The sequence below is a fragment of the Balaenoptera acutorostrata genome, chromosome 7 (assembly GCF_949987535.1).
Source record: "Balaenoptera acutorostrata chromosome 7, mBalAcu1.1, whole genome shotgun sequence".
NCBI lineage: Eukaryota > Metazoa > Chordata > Mammalia > Artiodactyla > Balaenopteridae > Balaenoptera > Balaenoptera acutorostrata.
The window spans coordinates 42,330,083-42,357,253 of NC_080070.1; the positions used below are offsets into that span (position 1 = coordinate 42,330,083).

Sequence of the window (27,171 nt, forward strand, 5' to 3'; positions counted from 1 at the left end):
CCTCCAAACCAGGCTCTTATGTCAGGCACTCAAAGTTAGAGATACTAAGACCCCATTCCTGCCCTCAAGGAACTTATGCTCTAATCCTAAGCTCTTAAAAAGAGGTTCCAGAAGGGTAGGTAACTTGTTCAAAGTTACACCATTTTAAGTGACTGATCCAGTATTTGAACTTTGTTTAAAAAAGAAAAGTTTATTTTTTATTCCAAAGCTTCTCCCTTTTCAACTATACCACATTGCATCCTCTTGTCACATTGCAGTATAATTACTTATAATTATTTTCAATTGCAGTTATTAAAATGTATTTAGCTCCACCTAACTTAGCAGGTGATTAGCAGGGACATAAGTCAAGGTGTAATAGTGCATTATAAATGTTGAAAATATTCCCATATATTAAACATATTTTATCTATTTAAAATAAAAGTGAAATTGGTTTATCTCTGGGTGATTTAAGTGATGTTTATCTTTTTTACACTGTTGTGTATCTTAAAATTTTTCTGAAATGAGATTGCATTGCATCTATCTTTTTTGAAAAGTTATTTTTAAAGTAAAACAAAATATATATGAAAATGCTTTTTAGGCTGTAAAGTGCTAATAAGTATCAGCTACTGAATTCATTGCAATGTAATAAAACCGTCAATGCATGGATCAGGTTAAAAGCACATCCAATCAACCTTGGTAACTGATGTTGATAAATGTCCCAGAAGTAGGTGGTCCCAGAGCAGTAAGACTATGGTTATCAAGATCAAACTATCTCAGATTTGGTGAGCCCAGCTTTGCCCAACTTTACCAGAGGGTACAGAACAAACGAGGCCAGAGCCTGGTCAGGTGTTGCAGTGTCTAGAAATCTCTCCCTCTTTGTTGGCAATCTCTCATTTTATGGGAGGTTTAAAGAAATGCCCAATTGTACTATTCACATCTGTTATCAGCCACTTTCCCTCAAGGATTCCTAGTGGGAATTTGGTTTTAATGACACTGCATGTGAACTTGGGTCCCCAGCTCCTTGAGCAGGTGGATAATAGTGAGCTTACTTCTGGGCCAGGCACCCTGGAACTTCTTTACTTTGGATGTAATCCTTCTTTTGCCTCCTTAGAAACCAACCTCTGCCAATAAGTACTCCTCCTCCTATCCAAATGAAGCCTAACAATTTCTTCTCAGGCTTACTGATCTTTGACCAACCAACCCCTTGTGTATAGAAGAGTCCCCTCCCTTTGGACAAAGGAGGTTTGGGCTTCCCTAGCGGTTTAGGAGATCAAGGCTGGTGATAGAAACTTCTAGGGGTATTAGCCTAGCAGTTCTGAGCCTTCACACTTATCATACATCAAAGTAGCTTAAGGAATATATTCCTAATTTAATCCAAGATTCCTTCTAGACACTTATTATATTGGTACATGCTTTCAAGCAGAGTGCTTTATAGTTGGGAGGTAAAATAATATTTTACAATAGTGTATGATTTCAAAGGCACCTTCACTTGCACTTTTATTTCATTTAATCATCACAGCAGCCCTTTGGGAAACTTATTTACTTTGCAGTGAGGAAAACAAGGCTTAGAAAGGATGGGTGGTAAGTCCAGGGTTCAAGGGCAAGACTCAATCCCAGGTCTTCTGACTCCAAATGTTGGGCAATTTCTGCTGCTTTTCTACAACTAAAAATCTGACCCTAGGTCATGGGCTGAGAATGTGTAGGGTGAGAATGATCTTACTCACAGCGAAGCTGTCCTGCAGAAGGGAAGGAGAGGGGACAGGAAAGGAGACACTCTCCACTGAGCTTCTCCTCAGTGCTGACTGTCTTCCATGCACTATCTCCTGTAAATGTCTTCCGTGCGCTATCTCCCCATTTACAGGAGATAGCGATCGAAAAGAAATGGAAATAAAGCAAGATTCAATTACTTCCCCGAAGTCACATAGCTTACAAGTGACAAAGGTAACCTGATAACCAGTCTTTCTGACCCCCAAATACACAATCTTCTTACCACACTTCATATTTCACTACAAGTCAGTGCATTTACACACATGGCCGATTATAAAAAGCATGACAAAGAAAAGTTCTCTGTTTTAGAAAGGTTTGTGTTTTTAAGGACACACATATATCCCCTTTCTTTCCCCCAACCCTCCAGCACAGCTTTCCATGTGACATGGCTGACTTCTGCTCCCTTGCAGGGTGTGTGCTGGTGGTGTCTGTGATTGAACAGCTTGCTCAAGTTCACAACTCAACGGTCCAGACCTCAATGGAGAGACTGTGCAGCTACTTGCCTGGTAAATACAGAAAGGCTCACTTGGCTGTGGGTCTGCGTTTTTTCTCATTCATGAGCCATCATGAGGGAGTTTATACCCTACATGTGCTCACAGAGGAGAATCTGATTGTGTTATTTCTGTGAGTTGATATTCTTATGGAGCTCATAGAAATTAAAAGGAAGACACAAAAAAATACTTGAGGCAATTTTTTTCCCCTGACATTCATTTTCTCTCATGGCAGAATGAGATTGTTGTGGACATTTAGGGAATAAAATGTAGAATGGCCGATTGTTGTTTTATGTGTCACATTTATAATGATTTGCCCACCTGGTGATCATGGTCTTAAGTACCAAGAAGGTCAAAATTATGAATAATGAATAATTTTCAATGATTTATGTTAATTTAACCACATACACATTCTCAGATGCAAGCACCTCCTTTCTAACACAGAGCTTTATTTAGGCTGAGGAGACAATGGATCTTAAAACTCCAAATGGGAAAATAATCTATGGACATTCCATTGATTTGAACTGGATCTGTATAAAATCCTTTACACATCCTGCAAAAGAAGGCAATGATTGGTGGTTTAAACAAATTGTATAGTTTTTTACACTCTCAGCAGAAAGAAAATATTGACGCTATTTCTCTTATAGAATACTGTTAGGTGTACAATCACAATGAATAAACTTCTTTGAGAGTCAAATTTTCATTCACTTAATGTTAAGGAACTAATTCTTCAAAGATGCCTACATTATTATTTTTAAGTAAGGTAGTTGGACTCATGACGATTTTATATTTGATTTAACAGACGTTGTGTCAATGGCGTCAAAACATTTTCGGAAAATTTATTGCATGCAGTCTCAATGTATACTCATAAGCTCGTTTTTTTAGAATTCAAAAATAAAGACTGGGAAAGGATAATACACAAATACATGTGTTTGCAATGTCCCAGTTTGACCATTGCTAAGATTTTGACATATTTTCACAGAATTAGAAGGTAACAAATAAACTTGAAACGCCCTTTGGCCTCCCCCACTCCCAGTTACATCTTCCTACCACCTCCCTAGATGGAAACACTCCTAGGAGCTTGATGGGCATTGGGTTTGGCAAATTTTATACTTGTACAGTCACTTGTATGAATCCATAGACTATGTGTAGTATTGTCTGTGGATAATTTTTTAACCTTTTCTTGGTAAAAGGAAACAAATTAAAAAACACACACAAAATAAATGTAGAGCTTTACCAGTTATTGAAAGGTGAACACCCTTGTAAACATAGCCCAGGTCAAGAAGGAACAGATAGGTAGCTGCTCCAAAAGTCCCATCCACATGCCTCAACCCATCATAAATTCCTCCTCCCCGCTAAAAAAACAACATCCTAAAGATTACTATAATCATTTCCTTGTATTGCTTTATAGCTTTATCACCCAACTGCATATCTCCAGACACCATAGTCTTGCCCAGTTTTTAAATTTTTGATGTGTCTTTTAAGTCGATTTTAATCTACCAGTTTCCTTTCCATCCCTTCCTTTTCCTTGTAATTTAGCTGTGGAATCTGCCATGTAGATTTCTGCATTTTCCTGATGGCATCCCTGTGGTATGATTGAATATGTTTCTCTGTGCTCTGTATTTCCTGAAAATTGGCAGCTAGATCCAGAGGCTTGATGAGACTCCAGTTTGATTTCTTTGGCAAGGCTATAAGTGATGGTGTTTTCTTTCATCAGGAGGCCATCATAAGTGGTTTTCTCTTTTTTATTTTTGTGATACTAACAGCTGTTGATGCTCTGTGACTAGGTCTATTAGTTCATTGGAGGTGGCAAAATGGTGCTATTCTAATCTATCAGTTATATTTCCTTTAGTAGTTGAAATATATTAGACACAGTTTCCTTCATCATCATCATAGTTTAGGGATGTTTTTCCCCACAGTTCCTAATGGTACTATTATTCATTCTAAGAAAGGCAGGATAAATGCTTGATTCTTTTGTTTTACTTGCCAGTTTGCAAATAACTCATTGCCTTTGTAGTATCATCCCAAAGAAGTCACTTGGTTTTCTTTAAAGTATCATTATGAACTCATGAATTTATACACATTTGATGAGTTTCAGACTACTTCAATTATTATCCCTTTAAAGCTCAAATTCTCTCATCTTTGACCAGTAGGAACTTCTTCAAGTTGGCTCCTGGGTCCTTTTGACATAAGTCTAAGTAGTCTTTGTGGCTTCCTCACTAACTAGTGTGACAAGTTGTTCCAGCCTGTCTTGTACATTTCCAACCCCAGGCTTGAAATCAGTCATTTCTCTTAGAAGCTCTGGTTTCTTTTAGTGGGAAATAGTGTTAAGACCATGATCTGGGTGCATAGCAATGTCATTGCTACTCAGTTGGTCCTTCTTTCTAGACTTCTTCTGTTGACAGTGATAGAAAATATACATATATACATTTACATATATTATTTTAATATAAAGTATATGAGTTCATTCTGACACTTCAAATTCAAATTCAGGACTGCAGGATTTTTTTTCTTAGTTTCTTCTGTATCATATCTGTATCTTCTTCTTTCCACACTCAAAGTCCTAACTCTCAAGGACAGGGGGATTGATAGAATTTAAATATCTCATAATTACTCATTTACCTATCCTTCTTTACACATATGACAGCCTCAGGACGTCAAGCCTAACACTACTACTATTAATATATTTTATAATCATTGAGAGCGGTTAAAAATTGTTTTTTGAATATGCTTTTCCCATTTCTCCACCCTTTTCAATCATTGTACTGTATTATTTGAGTATATGGCCATTACGTGCAATATATACATTCCCTTTTCATCTTCATTTAGTTTTAGTTCCATCAGCAACTGTAAGATTGATGTTCACCACCAGCCCTTATGCAGATGTCTCTCTAGTCGAGTTGCTGTCTAAAGTTCATTCCTCAGGAAGGACTCATGGGAACAATATTCCCTGAATTCTTGCACGTTGATAACAAGCTGGCTTGTCCTTTATGTTAGAAAGTGTTTTTCCGGATATAAAAATCCTTGGCAGGGACTTCCCTGGCAGTCCAGTGGTTAAGGCTCCGCACTTCCATTGCAGGGGGTTCGGATTCAATCCCTGGTCAGGGAACTAGGATCCCACATGCCACAGAGTGTGGCCAAAAAAAAAAAAAAAAAACCTTGGCACAATTTCTTTCCCTAAGTGTCTTAAATATGTTATTTAAAAGCCTAATGATAATCTAATTTTCTTTTTCTTATAAGTCACTTGCTGTTTTTGCCTAGTTCAAAGGATTATTTTTTCTTCTATAAAATTTAGTCATCTAACTAGACTATGGCTTGGTGTCGGCTGTTGTATATTGATGTTCTCAGGCATGCAGTGTGCTCTTATTCTCTCATTTTGAAACTAATATGTGGTTTCAAATACATTTTTTATAATTTCAGGAAAGTTTTTAGTATTTGGTCAGTTTCCTTGATTTGGTTTTCTTTGACAGGGATTTCTAATAACCATATTTTAAATCTTTGCCTGTATTCACGATTTTGCCTATCTCTTGAATGAATACTTTTTATCACTTCAATTATTTTTTATCTTGAAAGTTTTCCTCTTTTCCATATTCTATTTCTCTTAGAACGTCAGCTATTGTATTCCCTTCTTCTTGTGTTCATCCTAATTTAGATTTCATTACTTTTATAATCTTGTATTCTTCCCTGAGTTCTTTTATTCCATACCTGAGTTTTTCCAATTCTGATTTCTGTTGTTCTTTCATGTCTTATACCATTTTATTAATGCTTCTCACTCATTTTGAAATACTGTTATGTTTTAATCCTTTTTTTGGCATGATTTTCTGGCATGCTTTTGCTATCTGTAAGGATGTGATTCTGTTCCTTATTCTTTTTTTTTTTTTCTTATAATAACTTTGTATGGGAGTTGACCTAGATACATATCTGTTGCTCATTTTTATGTGAAATTAGTTTTCAAAAACTCTTAGAAAGAGAAGTGGCTTAGGGTAGCTTCTCCAAATGCACAGAACTCCTTCTTCCATTGTTTTTGTGTAGTGTTAAAAAGTAAGTAAATAAACACATGGCTGCTTGCATTTTGAAATTTTCTGATTCTGTCCCTCTGCACACTTTTACCTGGATTTTCTCTTTACTTTGCTTCTATCCAACTCAATTTTGATTCCAAACCCACTAGTTTCCCCTCAGTGTGGGCCCTGTCCTGGAAGGCAGGTCTGGTAGATCAGTTTCTAGAATTTGTAAATGCCTGACGACTCAAACCCTTTAGTCCTTATAACCTTGAGTCCTTTGCACTCATCTGCTACTGCAGTGGGCAAAACCCCTCCCAGTTTCAGCTGATGTTCTTCATTGGCCCACCATATTTTGTCGTCAATACCTGTGGGCTATTTTGGAGATTCTGCTATTCATCCCTTTGCTTCCCTTTACTTTCTCCCACACTGATGTTGATAACCCTTAAGTCCCATGATTGTGAGTGGTTTATCGTTGTCTTAATTGTATTCTGGGGCTCATGGAGATATCTAGTTTTGTTGTAAGTATTGTCCATGGGGTTTTGGTTTTCCTATCTAGAAGCTCTATTTTTTTTTTTTTTTTTGTAGAGATTCAGTGAAATTCCAAAACTCTGCTGCCTCCACCATCATCTTTCCAGAATCCTCCCTTGTGGGGACTGTAGTTTTACATCAATGTTTACTGTATATACCACTCTGCAACTTCTGCTTTTCACTCACCATTATGTTTTTGAGATCTATATGTGTCAAGACATATATAGACTTAGGTCAGGCCTCTTAATTACTCTATAGTCCTTCACCATATAAATGTCCCATATTTTATTTATCCATCCCCATTTTTATTGGACATTCAAAATCTATTATAAACCTTACTTTATATTTTCACATCTCTGAATTAGAGAAAGAAGAAAATGTTATTACCATTTTACAAAAAGGAAGAAAAATTAAAAAGTCATAATCATCATTAAGACTTGTTTTGATTGTTGTCATTTCTGTGTAATAGACCACATTGACAGATATCACCATTTTTACCTTGAGTTTGCTTTTCTCTTTTTAAGCAAAGTTGTGTTGTTCAAAGATGAAAGGCTGAGTAAAAATCTTATTTCTCAGATGATCCTGTCCCAGTGTACCAGCAAAATACAAAACAACATGAACCAAGATTGCTGGTGTTCAAGGTTCCACCTTGGCTCCTTTTGACTCATAACAGAAAATTTTAGAGTCTGCTGAGGTAAAATGAGAGGTTGAAAAATCAGATGGTGGTAAAATAGAAGCTAGCACTTTGCCGAGGGAAGGAAAGTTGGTATTTCAGTTTTTCAGTGGAGGGTTACCTTTCTTTTTTTTTTTTTTTTTTTTTTTTTTTTTATTAATTTATTTATTTATTTATTTTTGGCTGTGTTGGGTCTTCGGTTCGTGCGAGGGCTTTCTCCAGTTGCGGCAAGCGGGGGCCACTCTTCATCGCGGTGCGGGGACCGCTCTTCATCGCGGTGCGCGGGCCTTTCTCTATCGCGGCCCCTCCCGTCGCGGGGCACAGGCTCCAGACGCGCAGGCTCAGCAGTTGTGGCTCACGGGCCCAGCCGCTCCGCGGCATGTGGGATCTTCCCAGACCAGGGCTCGAACCCGTGTCCCCTGCATTAGCAGGCAGACTCTCAACCACTGCGCCACCAGGGAAGCCCGAGGGTTACCTTTTAATTGCAGGAATTTCAAAGGATTTATAAGACTATTTGGAGTTATTTTCATTTTATTAATTAATATTCACCTCTAGATAGAAATAAAGTACTCAGTTCGGATTAAAGGCTCTTTCACCTGACAGGCATAAGGGCAGGGTTGGCGTTACTGTTTCCATTTTGTGGATATGAAAGAGTGCACAGAATGGTCACGTGAATTGTATAGGGTGACAAAGATAGTCTGACCCTTAGCTAAAGATTTCTCCTTCTAGAAAACATAATAGGCCTGGTCCGCAGTGACTGCCTGTACCCAGTATTGCCTTCTGTCTGGTGAGAATGGGAGAGAGGGGAAGTCAAAATATGCACAGCAACAAACAGTTATGATTTTAAAAATTATTTTTAAGTAGTACTGCTTTTATCTCCAAAGCTAAACAAGTATATAAAACATAACCTTAGCAGAGAAACCGTGCAAGCAACATTCTTGAGAATAATCACTCAGTAAATCATGCGGGCCTTTCCGATGCCTGGGAAGACAATTTTTTCGAATTGTGCAAAGTATTTCTGACCTTCAGTTTTACCCACTGCATTTGCCTCTGGCTCTCATTAGTAAACACCTTGGAAGAATCTCAGAATTGTTAATGGAAAAATGATTAATGGAATCATTCTCACCAGGGGTCAGTAGACTCATATGCCCTCAGAGTCTTGCTAGAACTTCACTTTCTTGGGTCACCTGTGCAGAAATCTTATCTCCATGGAGTATGATAGTTAAAAACTCATGTCGTCTTAAAATGAGGAAGGCAGCTCTCCTCACATTCTGTAGGTTCTGAAAATCTACATGCAGCCCAGAACACATAGCTACAAAACTATCTCAGTGGTCAGTTCACCTCACTGTGCTGCAAATTTCTAATCAGTAGTTAGTGTATACCTGAGGTAGATGAGGCATCAAATAAAATGTCCTAAGTATGTTGAAATGCATACTACAAATAGTTTGGGCTTTTGGGGTAGAAGACTTTAATCTCTTACTGAACCACGGTGCTCTTGGGCAAGCCTTACCTCTCTAAACCTCAAAGTTCCTTCCCATAGAATGAGGGTAAAAATAACCACCCCCTCAAAAGTTTCTTATGAGAAACGAAGTGATGATAAACATAAGAGTGACTTACAACTTGGGATGTTCTAGGTTTTATTTACACCCACACATGTGGATACACCTATTGTTCCTTTTTAAACCTTCCTTTGCCCTGGGGAATGACCATACTTTTTTTTTCCCTATGCTGTTCCAAGTCCTTTTGATTCTGTAGAAATTAAATGCTCTTGTACCTTCCTGGTCACGGGCAAGGTTTAACTGTATACATTTTACATCAGATAGGTTACTAGCACTATGTTAGTGCCGGTCTTTTCTTCAGTTGTAGCAGTAACAGGTTACCATCTGATCATGGCTGACTGGGCCCTGTCTGGCTTTTTCTAGAGACTTTGCCTCTCTCTGCTCTGCACCCTTCTGTGTTGATCTAGAGTTTAGCTGTCAGAGGCCCATCTCTTGTCCCACATTAGCCCATCTCTGCAGGAGCCTCTCATTCTTAACCATCACAGAATCTGTTTGAGAAAACTGATTGTTCAGATGGCCCTGCACAGAGGGTGAGGAGAACATTGCTGCCACTTACTTCAACTTGAGCAAAATAATGTTCTATAAAAAATACACACACATGCAAACACCTCTTATTTTACCAGAAAAAAGAAAAATGTTCTCTGCCTTTCAGGCAGCACTGCAAGTATATCAAAGAACACCCTGGTGTCGATTTTTAAATTGCTCTGCTCTCTGCTAAACTAGTTTTACATTAACGATACTAGAAACTCATTTCCAAAGTGCTTTGCAAGTTCATGTAATTTTGAATGTCGCTTACATAATCCTCCAAGCTTCCAAGACAGTGAAGGGAACTGAACTGAATCCTACTCCTACATTTTTCAGATGAGGAAAGTGAAACCCAGAAGGGGAGGCAACCTGACCAAGGTCAGAAGCCAGTTAGCTGGTGCTGAAACCCTGGTGTCTGAGACTTGGGACCTCAGAGCTTTCTTGACACCAATAAAGAGGAGCACCCAAGGGGTGCAGTTTTTATTTTATAACAGTTGAATTGATATTTAATTCACATGCCATACAATTCACTCATTTAAAGTGTATAATTCAGTGGTTTTTAGTATATTCACAGAGTTGTGCATCCATCAACACCATAAATTTTAGAACATTTTCATTATACCAAAAAGGACCTCCATGCCCCTTAGCCATCACCTCCCAAACATCCATTCTCCCCAGCACTAAGCAACCACTAATCGACTTTATGCTTCTGTGAATTTGCCTATTCTAGGCATTTCACGTAAATGGAATCGTAGAAATATGTTTCTTTCACTCAGCATAATGTATTTAAGTTCATCCATGTTGCAGCATGTATCAGGAAGTCATTACTCTTTATAGCTGAATAATATCTTGTTGTGTGTAGAAAGCCCATTCTGTTCATCCACTCAGTAGTTAATAGCCATTTGGGTTGAGGTATTTCCACTTCTTCACTATTTTATATAATTCCTCTATGAACATTCATGTATAAGTTTTTGTGTGAGTATAAATATTTGAATCCTTTTGGGCCTAGAAGTGGGCTTATTGGCTCACATAGTAACTCAATATTTAACCATTAGAGGAACTGTCAGACTGTTTACCAAAGTTGCTGTACCATTTTATACACCCACCAGCAGAATATGAGGATTCTGATTTCTCCACATCCTCATCAATACTTGTTATTATCCGTCATTTTTTTTTAATGAGAGTAACCGCCTCTTTATTTTATGAATTTATTTATTTTATTTATTTATTTTTGGCCTCATTGGGTCTTCATTGCTACACACGAGCTTTCTCTAGTTGTGGTGAGCGGGGGCTACTCTTCGTTGTGGTGCACGGGCTTCTCATTGCAGTGGCTTCTCTTGTTGCAGAGCACGGGCTCTAGGCGCGCGGGCTTCAGTAGTTGTGGCACTCGGGCTCAGTAGTTGTGGCTCACGGGCTTAGTTGCGCCACGGCATGTGGGATCTTCCCAGACCAGGGCTCGAACCGGTGTCCCCTGCATTGGCAGGTGGATTCTCAACCACTGTGCCCCCAGGGAAACCCTTATCTGTCATTTTTATTCTCACATATCATCGTGGGTGTCAAGTGGTATCTCACTGTGGTTTTTATTTACATTTCCTTTAATAGCTGATGATGTTGACTATCTTTTCATGTGCTTATTGGCTATTTGTATAACTTCTTTGGAGAATATCTATTCAGATGATTTTTGAAAACGTTTGGTACAATTCACCAGTGAAGCTATCTGGTCCTGGGCTTTTCTTTATGGGACATTTTTGATTACTAATTTAATCTCTTGTTGTATGTCTATTAAGATTGTATATTTATTCTTGAGTCAGTTTTGGTAGTTTGCCTTTCATTTGCTGCCATGCAGATGTCATAGTATTTCCTTATCGTTCTTTTTATTTCTGTAAGGTCAATAGTAATGTGAGATTAGTTTTAAGTTCTTACTTCAAAAGCATAATGTGTTTGAAGTCTCATACTTTATTGCAAAAAAAGTCCCATGAAACTATCTATTTTAATACAAAAGTAATATTTACATTATTTACCATTGAGTAAAATTGAAGTACCAGAGAGTTTTCCCATATTTATCCTGTTGTTTCACTACCCTATTCTCCAAGCAACTGGTAGCGCAGTTTGAGGTAAGTATGACAAGGAAAATTTTTCTCAGGGAGGGTTTCCCATCTGTCCTCAGGACAGTCCATCCATCCTAACCATGCAAAAGTCCTCCATAGAATTACCAGGGTTCCACAGTCAGCTGACAAACTGGAGAAACAGGACCAGAGATTTAACAGGTTTCCTTGTCCAAACAGACCAATCCATAAAGCCTTCCTGTACTTTCATAACATGGGAAGCAGGAGAAGGAGGTTGTCTAGGCCATGGGTTTGCATATGTGTGTGTGTGTGTGTGTGTGTGTGTGTGTGTGTTTCTCTGGTGTAGATGGCAATGCAGAGACACCTGTGACAGTTAGTAGCCTTTTATGTCTGGAATACCAACAGCAAAAATTAAATAGCCAAAGTAAAGTCTTTTTTCCCCAAATGAACATCAGAGAAGAATATTTTTAACAAAGCAATATTTCAGATTATTTACTTTGAAGCAAGTCCTGTTTCTGTCATCATCAACAAGTGAGATCCTTACCAACATTCAGACATTCCCTGCTGTACAAAAGAAAATGAGACTCCAGAATTTAACTGTATTTTTATCAAAAATTAGTGGTCTTTAACATCTACAGTAAACAAAGTGCCATTTACATAAACCTGAGATGGAAATGATATTTTCATGGGTATATTAACTGTAACATTTCTCCCAAACCTTTACAATTAATCACTTGAATTAACAATAAATTAAGCACTTAGCTTCAGTTCCTAGTAAAGATCATTATTAACTCGTGTGTTAAATTCATCATAATGAAAAATAATTTATTTCCCCTGATTTTTCTTAGAAAAACTGTTCTTGAAGACCACCTGCTATTTAGTGGTAGGCATATTTGGACCAGACATCATAAAACTGTGAGTATGCCAGCACATTAATCTGATTTGGTTGCTGGGACGTGATGGGGGGGAAGCAGGAAAACTGGGAGGTGGCTGGCTGCATTTCCAGTTGGATGTACTTTTTGTGAAAGGGCGTAATCTCTATCCAGTTCTTGTTAATAGCGGAAAATGCAAACCTGACTCAGATCCTTTGTGATCCTAGGCAAAGGCTCCCTTTGAATTACAGTGTGGCAACCTGGCTCAGTTTCTCTCCAAGAGGCTTTCAGAAGGAATTTCACCAATAATGCCAACAAATGACAAGATCCTAGTGACTGGACATGGGAATTTGACCCTTTCTCCTGAGCTTGCCCTACACTCCCTCCTGGGTTCTCGGGCCACGTGCTTCTCAGGTTTTTTTCCTTCTCTCCTCCCACCTGCTGGTTTCCTGGCCTTCTCTCCAGCCCCACCCTTCAAGATCCTGTATGTGCGCCATTATCATTATCTGTCTGCTTCCTTTCTTTCTTTTCTCTTTTTTGAGCTCAGAGCACTGGATCAGATAAATCATATTCCTGTTCATGGTACTTTCTCATCAAGGATTCATACATGGCTTTCTTGTATTTCTTTTTAAATTATTTATTTATTTATTTATTTATTTTTGGCTGTGTTGGGTCTTCGTTTCTGTGCGAGGGCTTTCTCCAGTTGCGGCAAGCGGGGGCCACTCTTCATCGCGGTGCAAGGGCCTCTCACTATCGCGGCCTCTCTTGTTGCGGGGCACAGGGTCCAGACGCGCAGGCTCAGTAATTGTGGCTCACGGGCCCAGTTGCTCCGCGGCATGTGGGATCTTCCCAAACCAGGGCTCGAACCCGTGTCCCTGCATCGGCAGGCAGATTCTCAACCACTGCGCCACAAGGGAAGCCCTCTTCTATTTCTTATTTAGTTATTTACCTAGTTACTTTGAATACTGTAATTAGCTTCCAAATTACCTCCCAAGGCAAATTCTAGGTCCTTGACAATAACTTACCCTAACCACACGGTCCTTCTCTTCATTCTCAAGCTTTTCTCCACCCGAGTAATAAATCCCATGTTTATCTTGCTCTTGTTTCCTTTTTCTAAAGTCTTTATATATATGTATATTTTTATTAATATGATAAATTATAATCATAAAAATAATATATGCTAATACAATAAATAATTATTAATATATTTATTTTATATATTCCTTTAAAGCATATTTTAAAATTCTGGTTATTTCTTTACTTTATGAAGAGAGTATCACATTGTTCACAATCTTTGGGGACTTACCACTTACATTTGTATGTCTAAGATTCATCCACAGATTTGTGTCACTGCTGTAGTTCATGCACTCTGACTGCACACAATATTCCATTGTGTCTCTACAAGAGCCTATTTCTTCACTCTCCCATTGACGGGTGTTTGGGCTGTTTTCTGGTTTTGCACTGTTCACATGTGGCACTTGTGAACAGTGCTACTGTGAACATTCTTACATGTTCCTATTTTATATGCCTAATATTAGCCTCAGAGCAGAGTGGCTCAGAGAAGCTAACCCCACAGAAGGGTAGCCTGCAGTTACAGAATTCTAAAGACAAAAGGAACTTAAAATGATACAGACCAGAGGGATGATCAGTGTTCCATCGTGCTGTGCACCTGCCTCTATTTATATTGCCCTCCCTCTACTGTGGTCAGTGATTTTTCACGGGCCCTGGACTGGGAGTTTTTGGAAGGCAGGGACCCCTTCTTCTTAGCTCATATCTCTATTACTGCCACTGCCTCCTAATAGGACCCCAGCCCTGCAGGATTGCCCATTGCCTTGCAAGTCCATAATCCACATTCTAGCTGGCTAGATAGCTTTTTAATGCAAAACTAATTATGGCAATCTCCAACATAAAATTTTCACACCCTTTGCAGGATTCCTTAGTCCCCTACACAAAGCTCTTTATGAACTGACCCCTGAGGACATTTTCAGACTCATCCCTGGCTGCTCCACAGCACACCATGCTCCAAACCACTTGTAATTCTCCCCACACATGAGAAGGTTTTTGCCTCAGGACCTTTGCATGAGCTGTTCGCTCAGCTTGGCACATCCAAAACCTGTACCCCAAACAAATCTTACTTCTTTGGACCTCAGCTCCAGGGTCACTTCCTCTGGAAGCTTTCCTGACCCTCCCTAGGCTAAGATAGATACCCCCAACACACACACAGACACACACACATTCTTCCTATCCTGTGCAAACCCCTAGCACAGCACTTACCATGTCTGTTTGTACTTTAATTCTCCATTTACTTTTTTGAGTTGCTAACTAGATTGAAAGACTTCTGAGAACTAAGACTACATTTATTCATCTTAAGCAAAATACTGAATATGTGGAAGGAAGGAAGGAAGGAAGGGAGGAAGGGTGGCAGGAAGGGGAAGCAGGGAGCTTTGTATCTCCAGGGCTTGGTGCAATACTTGAGCATAGAAAGCCTTTAGTAAACATTTGCTAAATTGATTCATTCTTTATAAAAATAAAATTATCACTACAGAAGAACTAAAGAAAAGAAAACAATTTAGCCTATTCAATGAATCTGTTTACACACCTAGTCTGAGCCAGGTGCTCTGGGGGAAACATCAGCTTGGCCAGAGAGGTTTTCCTGGGCCTAGATCAGGGAACCAGAGAAGTAAGTGGAAAACAGTCACAGAAGCCAAAGAGGGCAGTACACACAGATATGCAAACGGAATGTCAGAGATTAGCTACCAAGTGTGCTGGGAGTAATAGGGAAGTGGCCTGGGTTCACTGGGAAACCCAATGCTTTTCTGTAGCTGGCTAGAGGGCGCTGAGTGCAAGAGCCAGTTAAGCATGGGATCAAAGAGAGGACAGACAGACACTGTACTAGATAACTACAGGTGTGGACTGTACAAGACAGTCCCCACCTCAAATAACTATAAGTGGACACAGGGTGTTGAGAAAAAATGGACCTGGCAAGCCACTGAAAGAGGCTGAATAGGTGGTGGGGAGGGGAAGAAAGTTTTTTCTTTGAGAGTCATAAGATGACTAATTCTCATTAGTATGGGGGAGGCCACTTTGAAGAAAGATAGATATAATAAATGATCCCCCTTTGTGGTTGCGTCCACTATTAGTTTTGTTTGTGTGTAATTTTCCAGGACCCATATTAGTTGTTTGCTGATAGCAATTTCTCTTCTTATGGTGGCCTCTTCTTACAGCTTATTTTAATCAATCACATGCAGTTCTGGGCTGATGTAGACCCTGAACATGACAACCTTATGATTTAGTTTTACCTGAATTTCAGGCTTCCAATACTAAATGTATTTCCTAACCCAGAGGGCATCCCTCCTCATTATTTCACAGGTCAATTCTCAATGATTCATGGACTAATTATTCAGCAACTACATTTCCTACCCACAGGCGAACCACAGGATGTTGTTAGGAAGTGGGACACCTGAGTACTCGGGCATTCATTAGCCCAAGAACCTGGGTCAGGCAGGGCGGGGCTACTTCCGGGAGCAACCACGCCTAGCCAGTGACCACGTGCTCGGTCTTCCTTGTCTTGACTTCTGTTGTGCCAGAGGTTGCCATAGCAAAGCTGATGCTGGTCTTCTGTTCATCTCACCTTGCTTCATGGTATCTATTTATGCTCTCAATCATAAAATCTTATATTCCAAACTTAGGGGTTTTCAGAAATCAGGAGAGGCCTAAACTACTAACATGTTTAGAAGAAAAATGCAAAACAGGGTTTAAAACAATTTTGGTACAACTTAAATGTAATTAACGTATTTTTAAATAGCAAAAATATAAAGTACAATAATACAACTGAGCCATTGACAAGGTAATGACAAGATTTATAGAAATGATTAAATTCCTAGTACACTCTAAAGAGTGTGGTCCAGAAGTGAGATAAAAGTGTTGTCATATGAGGAAGATCTTCTTTCAATGCTGTGAGTGTATCTCTGTGGCTATATATTAATGTATACATTCTCCTTTGAAAGTGATGTCAAAGGTCTAAATCTGAGAGCTTTCTTGTGTGAAAGGCCGTCCTTGCTCCCTGCCATAGGCTATCACTCTACCCGTCTGTTCAAAGTTAACCCTGACCGTGCTCCCTTCTTTTGATTTACGATGATGACAATCATCAGCATTGACTTCCTTCTACCATGATCCTAATTAAACTTGTTAATTAGCTCTGCCGAATGTGTTGAAGCTTCCTCCCCACATGACTCACTCCTGTACAACTCTGTTACCTGTAAAGGTAGTAAAGGATGTAAATTGAAATGTGTCCATTTTGATCTTATTTGCAGCTCCAGGAAAAAGAAGGCAATGTTGGATGGGAATAGTTATAAAGGGTTTGGAGATTTCCTAAGGATTTCACAAATTATGTATAGCCTAGGCCTTCTATCCCAAGGTTGGTTAAGAGCACACATGCTACTTTGCCACTTCTTTGCATCTTGCACATCGTCATGGTCTTACACTTGTCTGGATGTATGAGGCTCAGCACTTTCTATTCTTGTCCAAAGGAGTGCTTCTCAATTCCAGTCTTTTGATGATAAAGCTCTGATCTTAGAGGACTGGGGAGGGAAACCACATACCCAGTTCCCCTCTTCAATTTTTCAGTTCAGAGAACACAAGTCTCACTCTCTGAATGAGGGGCCCCCATCCCCACTCCCATATTCAAGTTCGCTTACTTGAAATTTTGCTCTGTTTGCAGGGGAAAGAGAATAGATCTTGGACACTATATGATGAATTGGCTCTGCTGGTTCTGAATTGCCACAGATGGGATATTGGCCTTAGGTTGGAAAAAAAAGAAGATTAAGCAGAGCCTTATTTATTACCCTCCTGAGTCCACAAAGTACCAGTCAAAGTACCAGTACCCCAAAGACAGCAGTCATCAATTAAATAAATGAACCATTAAGTTGAGAACAGATGTGTGAAAACAGCCGCCCTCTCCTGATTTACTGGCCCTTGGTAGACATTACTTTGGTAATGGATCTTGTGTGTCACAAACTGCTTGTCCCACAGCTTAGTTACCTTTAAGTTACCTTCCCCTCCACCTCCTATGAAGGAACCCTGGGGCCAAGCAGATGACTCTCATGATGAGCTCGCTTTCCTGTCTTAACTCAGATGCTCACAAAAAGCTGAAAAGCCGTCTAGCCAGTCACGTTGTTAGTCTCATTCGGCTGGAATGAAATTTGAAAGCCATGATCCCAGCCTATGTTTTCACATACTGGTGACCATCAAAATATTTTCTCTTTTTTTAATTGAAGTATAGTTGATTTACAATATTGTCTTAGTTTCAGGGGTACAGCAAAGTGATTGGGTTATACATATATTCTTTTTTATTATTTTCCATTATAGTTTATTACGAGATATTGAATATAGTTCCCTATGCTACACAGTAAAATCTTGTTGTTTATCTGTTTTATGTATGATAGTGTGTATCTGTTAATCCCATATTCTTAATTTATCCCTCCCCCTTCCCCTTTGGTAACCATAAGTTTCTTTTCTATGTCTGTGAGTCTATTTCTGTTTTGTATATAAGTCCATTTGTACTATTTTTTAGATTCCACATATAAGTGGTATCATATAACATTTGTCTTTCTCTCTCTGACTTACTTCACTTAGTATGATAATCTCTAGGTCCATCCATGTTGCAGCAAATGGCATTATTTCATCCTTTTTTATGGCATTGTTTAATTCTTTTTTATTCCATTGTGTGTGTGTGTGTGTATACACACACACACACACACATCACATCTTCTTTATCCATTCACCTGTTGATAGACACTTAGGTTGCTTCCATGTCTTGGCTATTCTAAATAGTGCTGCTATTAACATTGGGGTGCACGTGTCTTTTCAAATTAGAGTTTTCATCTTTTCCTGATAGTTGCCCAGGAATGGGATTCCTGGATCACATCAAAATATTTAAAGATCTCTGAGATGGGATCTCTTTCTCCGATAGGCTTTTCATTAATATTGGGGCAGTTCTTTCTGCAAGAAGGTTCATGATATAAATTAAGACTCAAGGCCCCTCCTCTCACTTTTTGCTTGGCAGTCCAAAGTTAAGATTATTAGAGCTTTTAAAGATGTTTCAATGTTCAGCAACTATTAAAAGTGCTACTTATGCACACTAAGTGAAACCAGGATGCGTTTCTGTTTTATTTTGTTTTGTTTGCACCTTGCTTTTGTTTTACCTCTCTAAATCTTGTTTTTTATTCTGCATGTCCAGGTAGAAAACTCCCTTGGAGGAGTGGGCAACCTGATGGAGGGTCAGTGGAATGGTTACTGGAGAAATAAAGCAGAAACAGGAATGAAGCCAGGGAGCAGATCCAATGACATACATCCAGACCCTGGTCACAGGGCCAAGCATTGCCAAGCTCACCAGTGCTTCTCAAGGGCTGGCCCATGCGTGGGCTGTGACTGCATTCAGTCAAAAAAACCAAAAAAACAGAAACAACTTAGCTTTGCTTGTGAAGTAGAAGGAAGAGGAAGAGGAGAAGGGTCAGGGAGAGAGGAATGGTGGTAGTGATTGTAGTAGCTGTAGAGATAGTCACTGTAATAGTTGGAGGGGGAGGGTGTTAGAGTAGATTTATTACAAGGGCACCTAAAGCATGTCATGGAACTTAAAGGCAGGAAAATATCCAGGCTTCAGACAGAGCTGGAAACAGGACTGGGAAGCCACCAGGAACAGAGTCTTCCTCACTGCACACGTTGGGTTCTGCCCCCTGAACCCCATCCTACAGACTAGCTTTCCAAATGCTCTGTCCTCATGGCAGGAAATGACATTACGGTCCCCAGTCACTATAGCTCCTGCTATTCTTGGAACAGCCCAGAATGAAGTCAGACTTTTTAATACCAATTCCAAATTTCCCTGAGACAGAATCTGATTGGTCCTACTTGAATTGCAGTCTAATGAGGACCAATCAACTGGCGGGAGATAGGATGTATATACACAGTTGCCAGGAACCCACCCCTACAGGTGAAGGGGGACAGTTAAGTGATCATGTGAGTTGAGAAGAAACCCCTCAAAATAGCTTCTAGAATCTATAACTGTCCTTCCAAGATTAGTCTCTAGATATTACCAATGTATGTTTCTGGAGTCTTTGTTTTTATTCTTTTGATTTGAGTTTGAATCAGTAGTTTACTTGGAAAAGTTACTGTAAGTCCACACATGACTTGTTCCTTCATTTGAAGCAACACATTATACTCATTCTTCTTGGTTTAAGAGTGTTGGGGGTGGCATGTAGAAAATGAATATGCAAGGTTTGTTTTAACCCCTTCAAACCTAGACATAAACCAAAATGTTTGAAGAACACTATCCTTACACCATACTCAGGGGAAAAAGTCAAAGATAAACATATTTACTTTAAAAGGAAAAGAGGTGATTTGGATTATATCTAAGAAAATAATTTTAAGTGTTTAAGGCTATATCAAAGATTTTTTGCTATAAGGCTCAGCAAACATTAAAGTGTTGTTCTGGGGCTTCCCTGGTGGTGCAGTGGTTGAGAGTCTGCCTGCCAATGCGGGGGACACAGGTTCGAGCCCTGGTCTGGGAAGATCCCACATGCTTCCGGGCAACTGAGCCCGTGAGCCACAACTACTGAGCCTGAGCTCTAGAGCCCGTGAGCCACAACTACTGAAGCCCAGGCACCTAGAGCTCGTGCTCCGCAACAAGAGAAGCCACAGCAATGAGAGAAGCCCACACACCACAACGAAGAGTAGCCCCCAATCGTCTTAACTAGAGAAAGCCTGCGTGCAGCAACAAAGAGCCAACACAGCCAAAAATAAATTAATTAAATAAATAAATTTTAAAAATAATGTTGTTCCCATGAATTTACACCCCTGTCCATTTTTCCTTTCTCAATTTTATTTGCGGCTTCTCCTGAAAAGCATCACAGTGCCTGTGTGAGAGGCCGGCTCACAGCCCAGTGCTGTGAGCCCCCTCTCCCCACCCCCAGGACCTTATTCTAAAAGTAGGAGAGAGCAAGTGGCAGGAAATCGTTATGATCCAGCAGCTGCATGGAACTGGACTCAAAGGCCATACTAGAATCCATTCTGGGAACTGACCTTCTTTTGAAATAGCTTTTGTTTCCTAATGCCGGAGAGCTTTTAAATATCCTTTGTTTTGCCCTATTTCCCTCCAGGCTCAGAGCGGATGTGAATGCTGATGTGGTGTGTCACACCCTGGAGTTTTGTAAACAGGACCCTGGCCAACCCTTGTGTCACCTCTATCCCCTTCCCAAGGTGAGTGCTTTTTCATTCTGAATGTCAGATTATGGTGATATGCAAGCCCTTTGGAAATCTGGTAAAGGGAGGTTCAGCTTCACTGGCTCAGTGGTTTGGGTACAGGGACCGGCAAAATGACATTTTCCATTACATCTCCTGGAATAATATTCCCAAACTTCAACTTAGATCCCTCCCCCATGCCACCAAAGAATGTCTTTGTTGTTTATTTTAGACTGCAATCTAGAGCTGGGGCGGCAGTACATAGGGAATCTGACCAGCCAAGGTGAGAAGAGGTTAAATCCCTCTCCACCCCTTAAAAATCAAGCAAGTTACTTTTATAGAGTGACCAACTCATGCAGTTTGCCCAGGACTTTCCTGGTATAAGCACTTGGAAGTCCCACATCCTGGGAAAACTTGGGCAGTTGTTCCCCCTATTCTAAGCTTTATTGTTCTCACCCATAAAATCGGTCTAACAAAATACCTAAAATACCTCCCTCATAGATTTGTTGGGGGAAGTAGGTGAACTAATATATATAAAATGCTTAGCACAATATCTGCTGCATAAATAAATATTAATAAAAATGGTAGCTAATAAATTATTACCAATATCATTATTATTCAGAGATAGCTCTTCAGAATACCGTGTGTGCATTATATCATGTTGGACAATTTTTTATTTTTATTTATTTATTTTTTTAATATTTATTTATGTATTTATTTTTTGGCTGCTTCGGGTCTTAGTTGCGGCACATGGGATCTTTCATTGCGGCGTGTGGGCTCTTCATTGCAGTGCATGGACTTCTCTCTAGTTGTGGCGCACAGGCTTATTAGTTGCAGTGCGAGGGCTCTCTAGTTGTTGCATGTGGGCTCAGTAGTTGCGGTGTGTGGGCTTAGTTGCCCTGTGGCATGTGGGACCTTAGTTCCCTGACCAGGGATCGAACCGGCATCCCCTGCATTGTAAGACAGATTCTTAACCACTGGACCACCAGGGAAGTCCTGACAATTCTGAATTGGAATGCAGATGGAGACAGACTAATGTGGACACAATTTCCTGCTCGTGCTATGAATAAGAGTATGATATTAGACCTGGTTAGGCCTCAAAGTAATGATTTTCAGAAACTGCCTATAAAATAAAATAAAACAAAATAAGTAAAATAAAAAAATAAAATAAAATTCTATGCCCCCTTTCCCAGAATTATAGTCTTTCTATATATAACACAACAGGCTTCTGTTTTATTTCCTTTTTATTCTTATTGAAATAAAGTCATTTTAACACTTTTTGGCCTAACCAATGAACATGATTTGGGTTACTGGTAATATTAAATATCATAAGGCTGTCTCCTTGAGCAGGAAGAAAGAGATGCAAATACCTGGGGTACATGTGCATTTCACGCTACCTCGATTATTGACTAAGCGCCAGTTAAATTTCCCTTAATTCTACCTGAGAAGATGTGGTCTCCACTGATTTCTAGAAGGGTTAATTGTCATTAAAAAATTTTTTTCCATGTATTCAAATAGCATGCGAATATAATAATAGTCACTGTTTGATAATGTACAGAAGTAATGTGTCTCTATGTACAAAGGCAAGTGATATGGGTTTTTGTGATTTCCTTAAATAACATCATTTTATATATTTCCACACTCACAGCTATACATAGTCACAAAATGTTCAACTTTAAACTATCCCATTTAAAATGACATTCTTTATTTTTATACTCTGTAGAATTTATACTCGAAATAGCATTTCCTTGTCCTCCCATCACCACCCCCTTTTCAATTCCCAACTTGGGAACATTTCGACCATCCTTTCTGGCTGGGAGGAAGTTGGAGAATTTCATCTCAGAAATGTTCAGCTTCCACCCCAGCTGGGCGTGCTCCCTGGTCCCTCCACCCTCCTCCTCAAATCCCATCACCAGCCTCCATCTCTACAGAGGACACAGAAAAGAGGGAAGTTGGTGCAAATGTGGACAGCTTCATCCTCTTCTGCCTCCACAATTTCCTTTAATAGCAATAACTGATATTTACTGAGCATTCACTGTGCTTACTCTTCATCCTGTCTAGTCCCCGAAATAGCCCCAGCATGGAAGCACCATGATGACCCCTTTTCTAAGACTGAGGAAACAGGGTTAAAAAGGTTATGGAACTCGCTGAAAGTCACTCCCCTGAGAAAGACCAGAACTGGGATTCACATCCCTGTCCTTTGCTCAGAGAGGTTGGTTAGTCTCTTAACCTTTGTGTCCGTGTTTCTTGAAAATCCCCTCGGGGTATCTCTTCACAGTAGTCAACTGAAATCCCACCACCAGAAATAACGAATATTAAAATATTGGATATTTTCCTTTTATTTTTTAAATAAATTATATTAATTTCTTTGAGAGTTATGATAATGTTATATGTACAAATTTTTATCCTACTCTTCCCCCTTAACATTACATTTTGAGTGTGCATTTTTTTAAATGGTACATATCAGACCTACTTTTCATTCCCATAGCACACAAGTTACACCTACAAAGCCAGTGTGAATTAGTAGTAAAGATACAGATGTAATTTCCAGCCTGTCAGAGCCTTCCTCCTGACCCTTCCAGTCAATAACCCCCCTAATATAGCCACTACTCTGAAATCTACCACCACAGATTAGTTCATTTATATGAAGTTCTACTCTTGAATTTCATGTAAATGGAAGAATACAGTATATTCTTCTTTGTGTCTGGTTTCTTTTGTCTGTGAGAGTCATCTGTGTTATTACAAGTAACAGTATCATTGCATGAAGTTTTCACACAATCATCTTTTGATGTTACTCCTGCTATAGCTTCCCAACTAGTTCAACCAAATCTGCTCTTGACCTCTTTCCAATAAATTTTCCATACGGATGCCAGAAATGTCTTTCTATAAGATAGATATGATCTTGTCCACCCCAAAATCTTTGCCTGAAGGATGAGGAAGCCATCCCTGACTCCTTTTACACACTCTTCTTGTCAAAGCTCCTGTAGGTTCTTTCTTTGAACTTGCCTTGTCTTGAATGATATACCTGCATGATCATCTGTGAGTCTCTCCCACTAGGCTGTAACCTCCAGGAGGTCAGATTCTATCTTGTTCATCTCTGTATACCCAATGTCTAGGATGGTGCCTTATACATAACAAAGAAATATTTGTTGAATGAATAAATGAAGTGCCACTAGTTTCTCATTTGCATTGCTGATGGAAATTCTAATTGTCCTTACTTCATGGCCACACTAATTTTCCTGTTGCATACCTCTAATCGTATTATTTCCCGCAGCCTATGACCTCCATTGCCTGCACTATTAAGTACACATTTTCACTTAGCATTTTAGGATTCTCAAAAAGCCTTCCTGGACCTCTACTATTATCCTTGTGTAGCTCATGCTGTAGCCAAAAAGGAGTGATTGGCTCCCCCTTGAACCCACCTCAACCTTCCCAACCCTGCACCTTTGTTCTTAATCATTCCTTCTACCCAGAATGCCCTGTCAACACCAAGGCCATCCTTCTAGCTCATCTCATTGTCACCTTCTCTGTAAAATGACTCTTAATCCTCTCCACAAAATGTTAACTCTCCTCTCAACCATCAGCATGAAATACCTTTTCGAGTACTACAATGTGCCCGTACTTTTCTAAATGTTTCATGTATGTTAATCATTCAGTCTTATGAAATAAGCATTGTCGTCACCCACACGTTATAGATGAGGAAAGGGAGTCACAGAGATATTAAGTTTACATAGATTTCCTTATTAGAATGTAAATATATCAGGCAGCAGCTCTGCATCTTGCCCATCTTTGTCGCCTCCATCTTGCCAGGCACATACGTGGTACGTGAGTAATGTACCAGGCACTGCACTTTACATACGTGATCTCATTTAGCTGTGCTCTTGGGGGTGTACTTATTTTGCAGATGAGGAAACTGAGACTAAAAGATAAGGAGTTTGCCTAGGTTACATGTCTAGTAAGGGGCAAGGAGAGGATTCAGCCTTGGGTCTGTTTGTCCTTAAAGCCCAAGTTCTTACCACTGTGCTCTGTGCCTCACTGATACCCCTGGGGTATTGGTATTCTGAGTCAAACCACTGCTCCTGGGCGAGCTAGTTCCTCACAAGCAGGACTCTGCACCCTCAGTGTCCTGCTTTTCATGTGTTTCAGATTCCGGTAAAATGTAGTATAACGCAAGCCATCGTCCCTGCGAAATGCATGCTATGGAGTAGAGGGACAAAGGGGTCTCTCTGCTCCAGGGGCTTGCAGGGGCGAAGCCCCGCAGTGCAGAGCAACAGGTGCCTGACTTTAGTGAGGCCAAAAGCGAAAGGTGGGACAGCATGTAGGGACAGCAACGAACCCGTGTTCATTATCTACAGCAAAGCTGAAATTCCAGCCCACTTCTCGCCAGTCCTTTAGTCACATCTTCAAATCCTTCCCTACCATGCGCTCAAAAATGACAAACTCCTTCCATCATTAATTGAAGCAAGAAACACTCTACAGTGTTCAGCGGGCACGAGGAGGATGGAGTGGGAATAGGCAGAGTGGAGGGGAGAGGAGGACAAGACAAGGAGAAAGGAGAGAGGAGGAGAGGAGAGAGAAGAGGAGAGGAAAAAGAAAATTGCAGACTGTGTTGTAAAGACCACCCAGATGGTTTTGTGTTACCTACTTCGGGGGGATTATTTATAGCGTTCCTCCTCTCATCTGCACACAAAGCAAGGCCCTGCCTGCTGCCAGTGTGTGTCTGTGTGTGCATGTGCATGAGCACGATCCTGACACCACAGCTCTCCAGCTGAAAACTGGATGTGGTTTCTTCATGTGTGCCCTGTTGCTTTAAACCTCTCATTTTTAGATCAGAGGGTTACCATGTACGAGCCCCGACTGGGCCCAGGGCAGCCTGGAGTCTCCGCAGTTTTATGCTGCTCCCTCCTGGGTCCCTGAACTCTGAGATCCCCAAGCAGACTCTGTGGCTTTGAACCGACCTCCTTCCTCACCACCCCTGAGCTGGAGGGACGGGCCATATTTACCAACATCTCTAAGGCATAGTCAAGGCTTACTTCACACCACTTTGACCCACATTACAAGAGAATTATGTTCAGAATGTGTGCGCTAGTGGAGATAGATTCTTCTATTTCCCTGGGGCCTCCAACCCATTTAAACGACTGCAAAAGAGACCTGCTGCCTTAGGAGAGCAATCCAGATTTTGCAACAGCTTTTCCCACAGTAAATCCGATTTCTGCAGGAACCAAAAGCTCTCCCGTGCTGAGTGTGTGGGCGTGTGTGCATGTACACGGAATTCGTGTTTCCCTGGAATCAAACTACCAGGAAGCTGACATAAATGGGTTTGGAAAGGAGAAAGTTAGCACTTTTTATGAGAAAGTGACACAGGACAAATTCTTGTTCAACTGAGGAATAAACAATCCGACCTCAGGAATTTATATTTTTTAAACATTATGTGTCAGATAAAATATCTGGTGTCTCTTTTAATGGGAGGTAATAGGGTTTAGGAAAAAATTATAGATGGACAGGAAATTTAACATTTTCTAAGATTCATTAATCACTAAATTTCCTTCTGTACAATGGACAGTGCCCTTCCGTTCATAATGATGTGCTTAGCTCTGTGAGCTTGCAATGTGCTTTACCGTTTAATCGCCCCCAAACTCCGTTTTTTTTTTAATAAGATTTTTATTTTGGAATAATTTCAGGTTTACAAAAAAGTTGTGAAGATTCCATAGAGAGTACACCCTCACCCAAGTTCAGTTTCCCCTAATGTTAACATTTTAACATTACTTGGTCAAAACTAAAGAAGCCAACATTACCCTTGTACGTGACTAGTAACCAAACTTCAGACTTAATTTGGATTTCACCAGTTTTTCTGTAATGTCCTTCCTCTGTTCCAGGATCTAATCCAGGACACACGTTGCATTTAGGGTCTCCCTAGTCTCCTCTAGTCTATGATGGGTTTTCAATCTTTCCTTGCTTTTCATGACCTTGACAGTTTTCAGGAGTACTGGTTAAGTAAGTTCATTAAATGTCCCTCAAATTGGGATTTGTTTGATGTTTTTATATTGATTAGGCAGAGTCTTTTTTTTTTTTTTTTGTGGAAGGAATACCACAGAGGTTAAGTGCCCTTCTCATCACATTTTATCAGGGGTACCTGATACCCACATGACATCCAGGGGGACGTTAACCTTGATCACTTTGTTAAGGTGGTGTTTGCCAGGCTTCCTCATGGGAAAGTCACTATTTTTCCCTTTTCCTTTTCTCTGTTCTTTAGAACTGGATCACTAAGTCCAAACCACACTCAAAAGGATGGGGGCTCTAAGCTTACCTCCTGGAGAAGGGAGTATATTATTTGGAATTCTTCTGCAAAGATGTATCTCTCCTTCCCTTTTTATGTATTCAGTTATTCATTTATGTCAATATAGACTTGTGTATATGTATTTCATACTTTGAGTTATAATTCAGTACTATGTTACTTATTTTCTTGCTCAGATTT

General features: G+C 40.0%; 1 protein-coding gene across 4 annotated transcripts in view; it reads left to right on the plus strand.

The window, feature by feature from the left end:
- AOAH (acyloxyacyl hydrolase) overlaps window positions 1-27,171 on the plus strand; it is a 184,215-nt gene that overhangs the window by 18,536 nt on the left and 138,508 nt on the right. For 3 of the 4 annotated variants that reach the window (XM_007195074.3, XM_007195078.3, XM_007195075.3), the window contains exons 3-5: window positions 2,157-2,252; window positions 12,438-12,504; window positions 20,615-20,714. In XM_007195074.3, the coding sequence (XP_007195136.2) occupies window positions 2,157-2,252; window positions 12,438-12,504; window positions 20,615-20,714 (263 nt within the window). The remainder of the gene's footprint in view (window positions 1-2,156; window positions 2,253-12,437; window positions 12,505-20,614; window positions 20,715-27,171) is intronic. The other variant, XM_007195079.3, reaches the window with a different exon arrangement.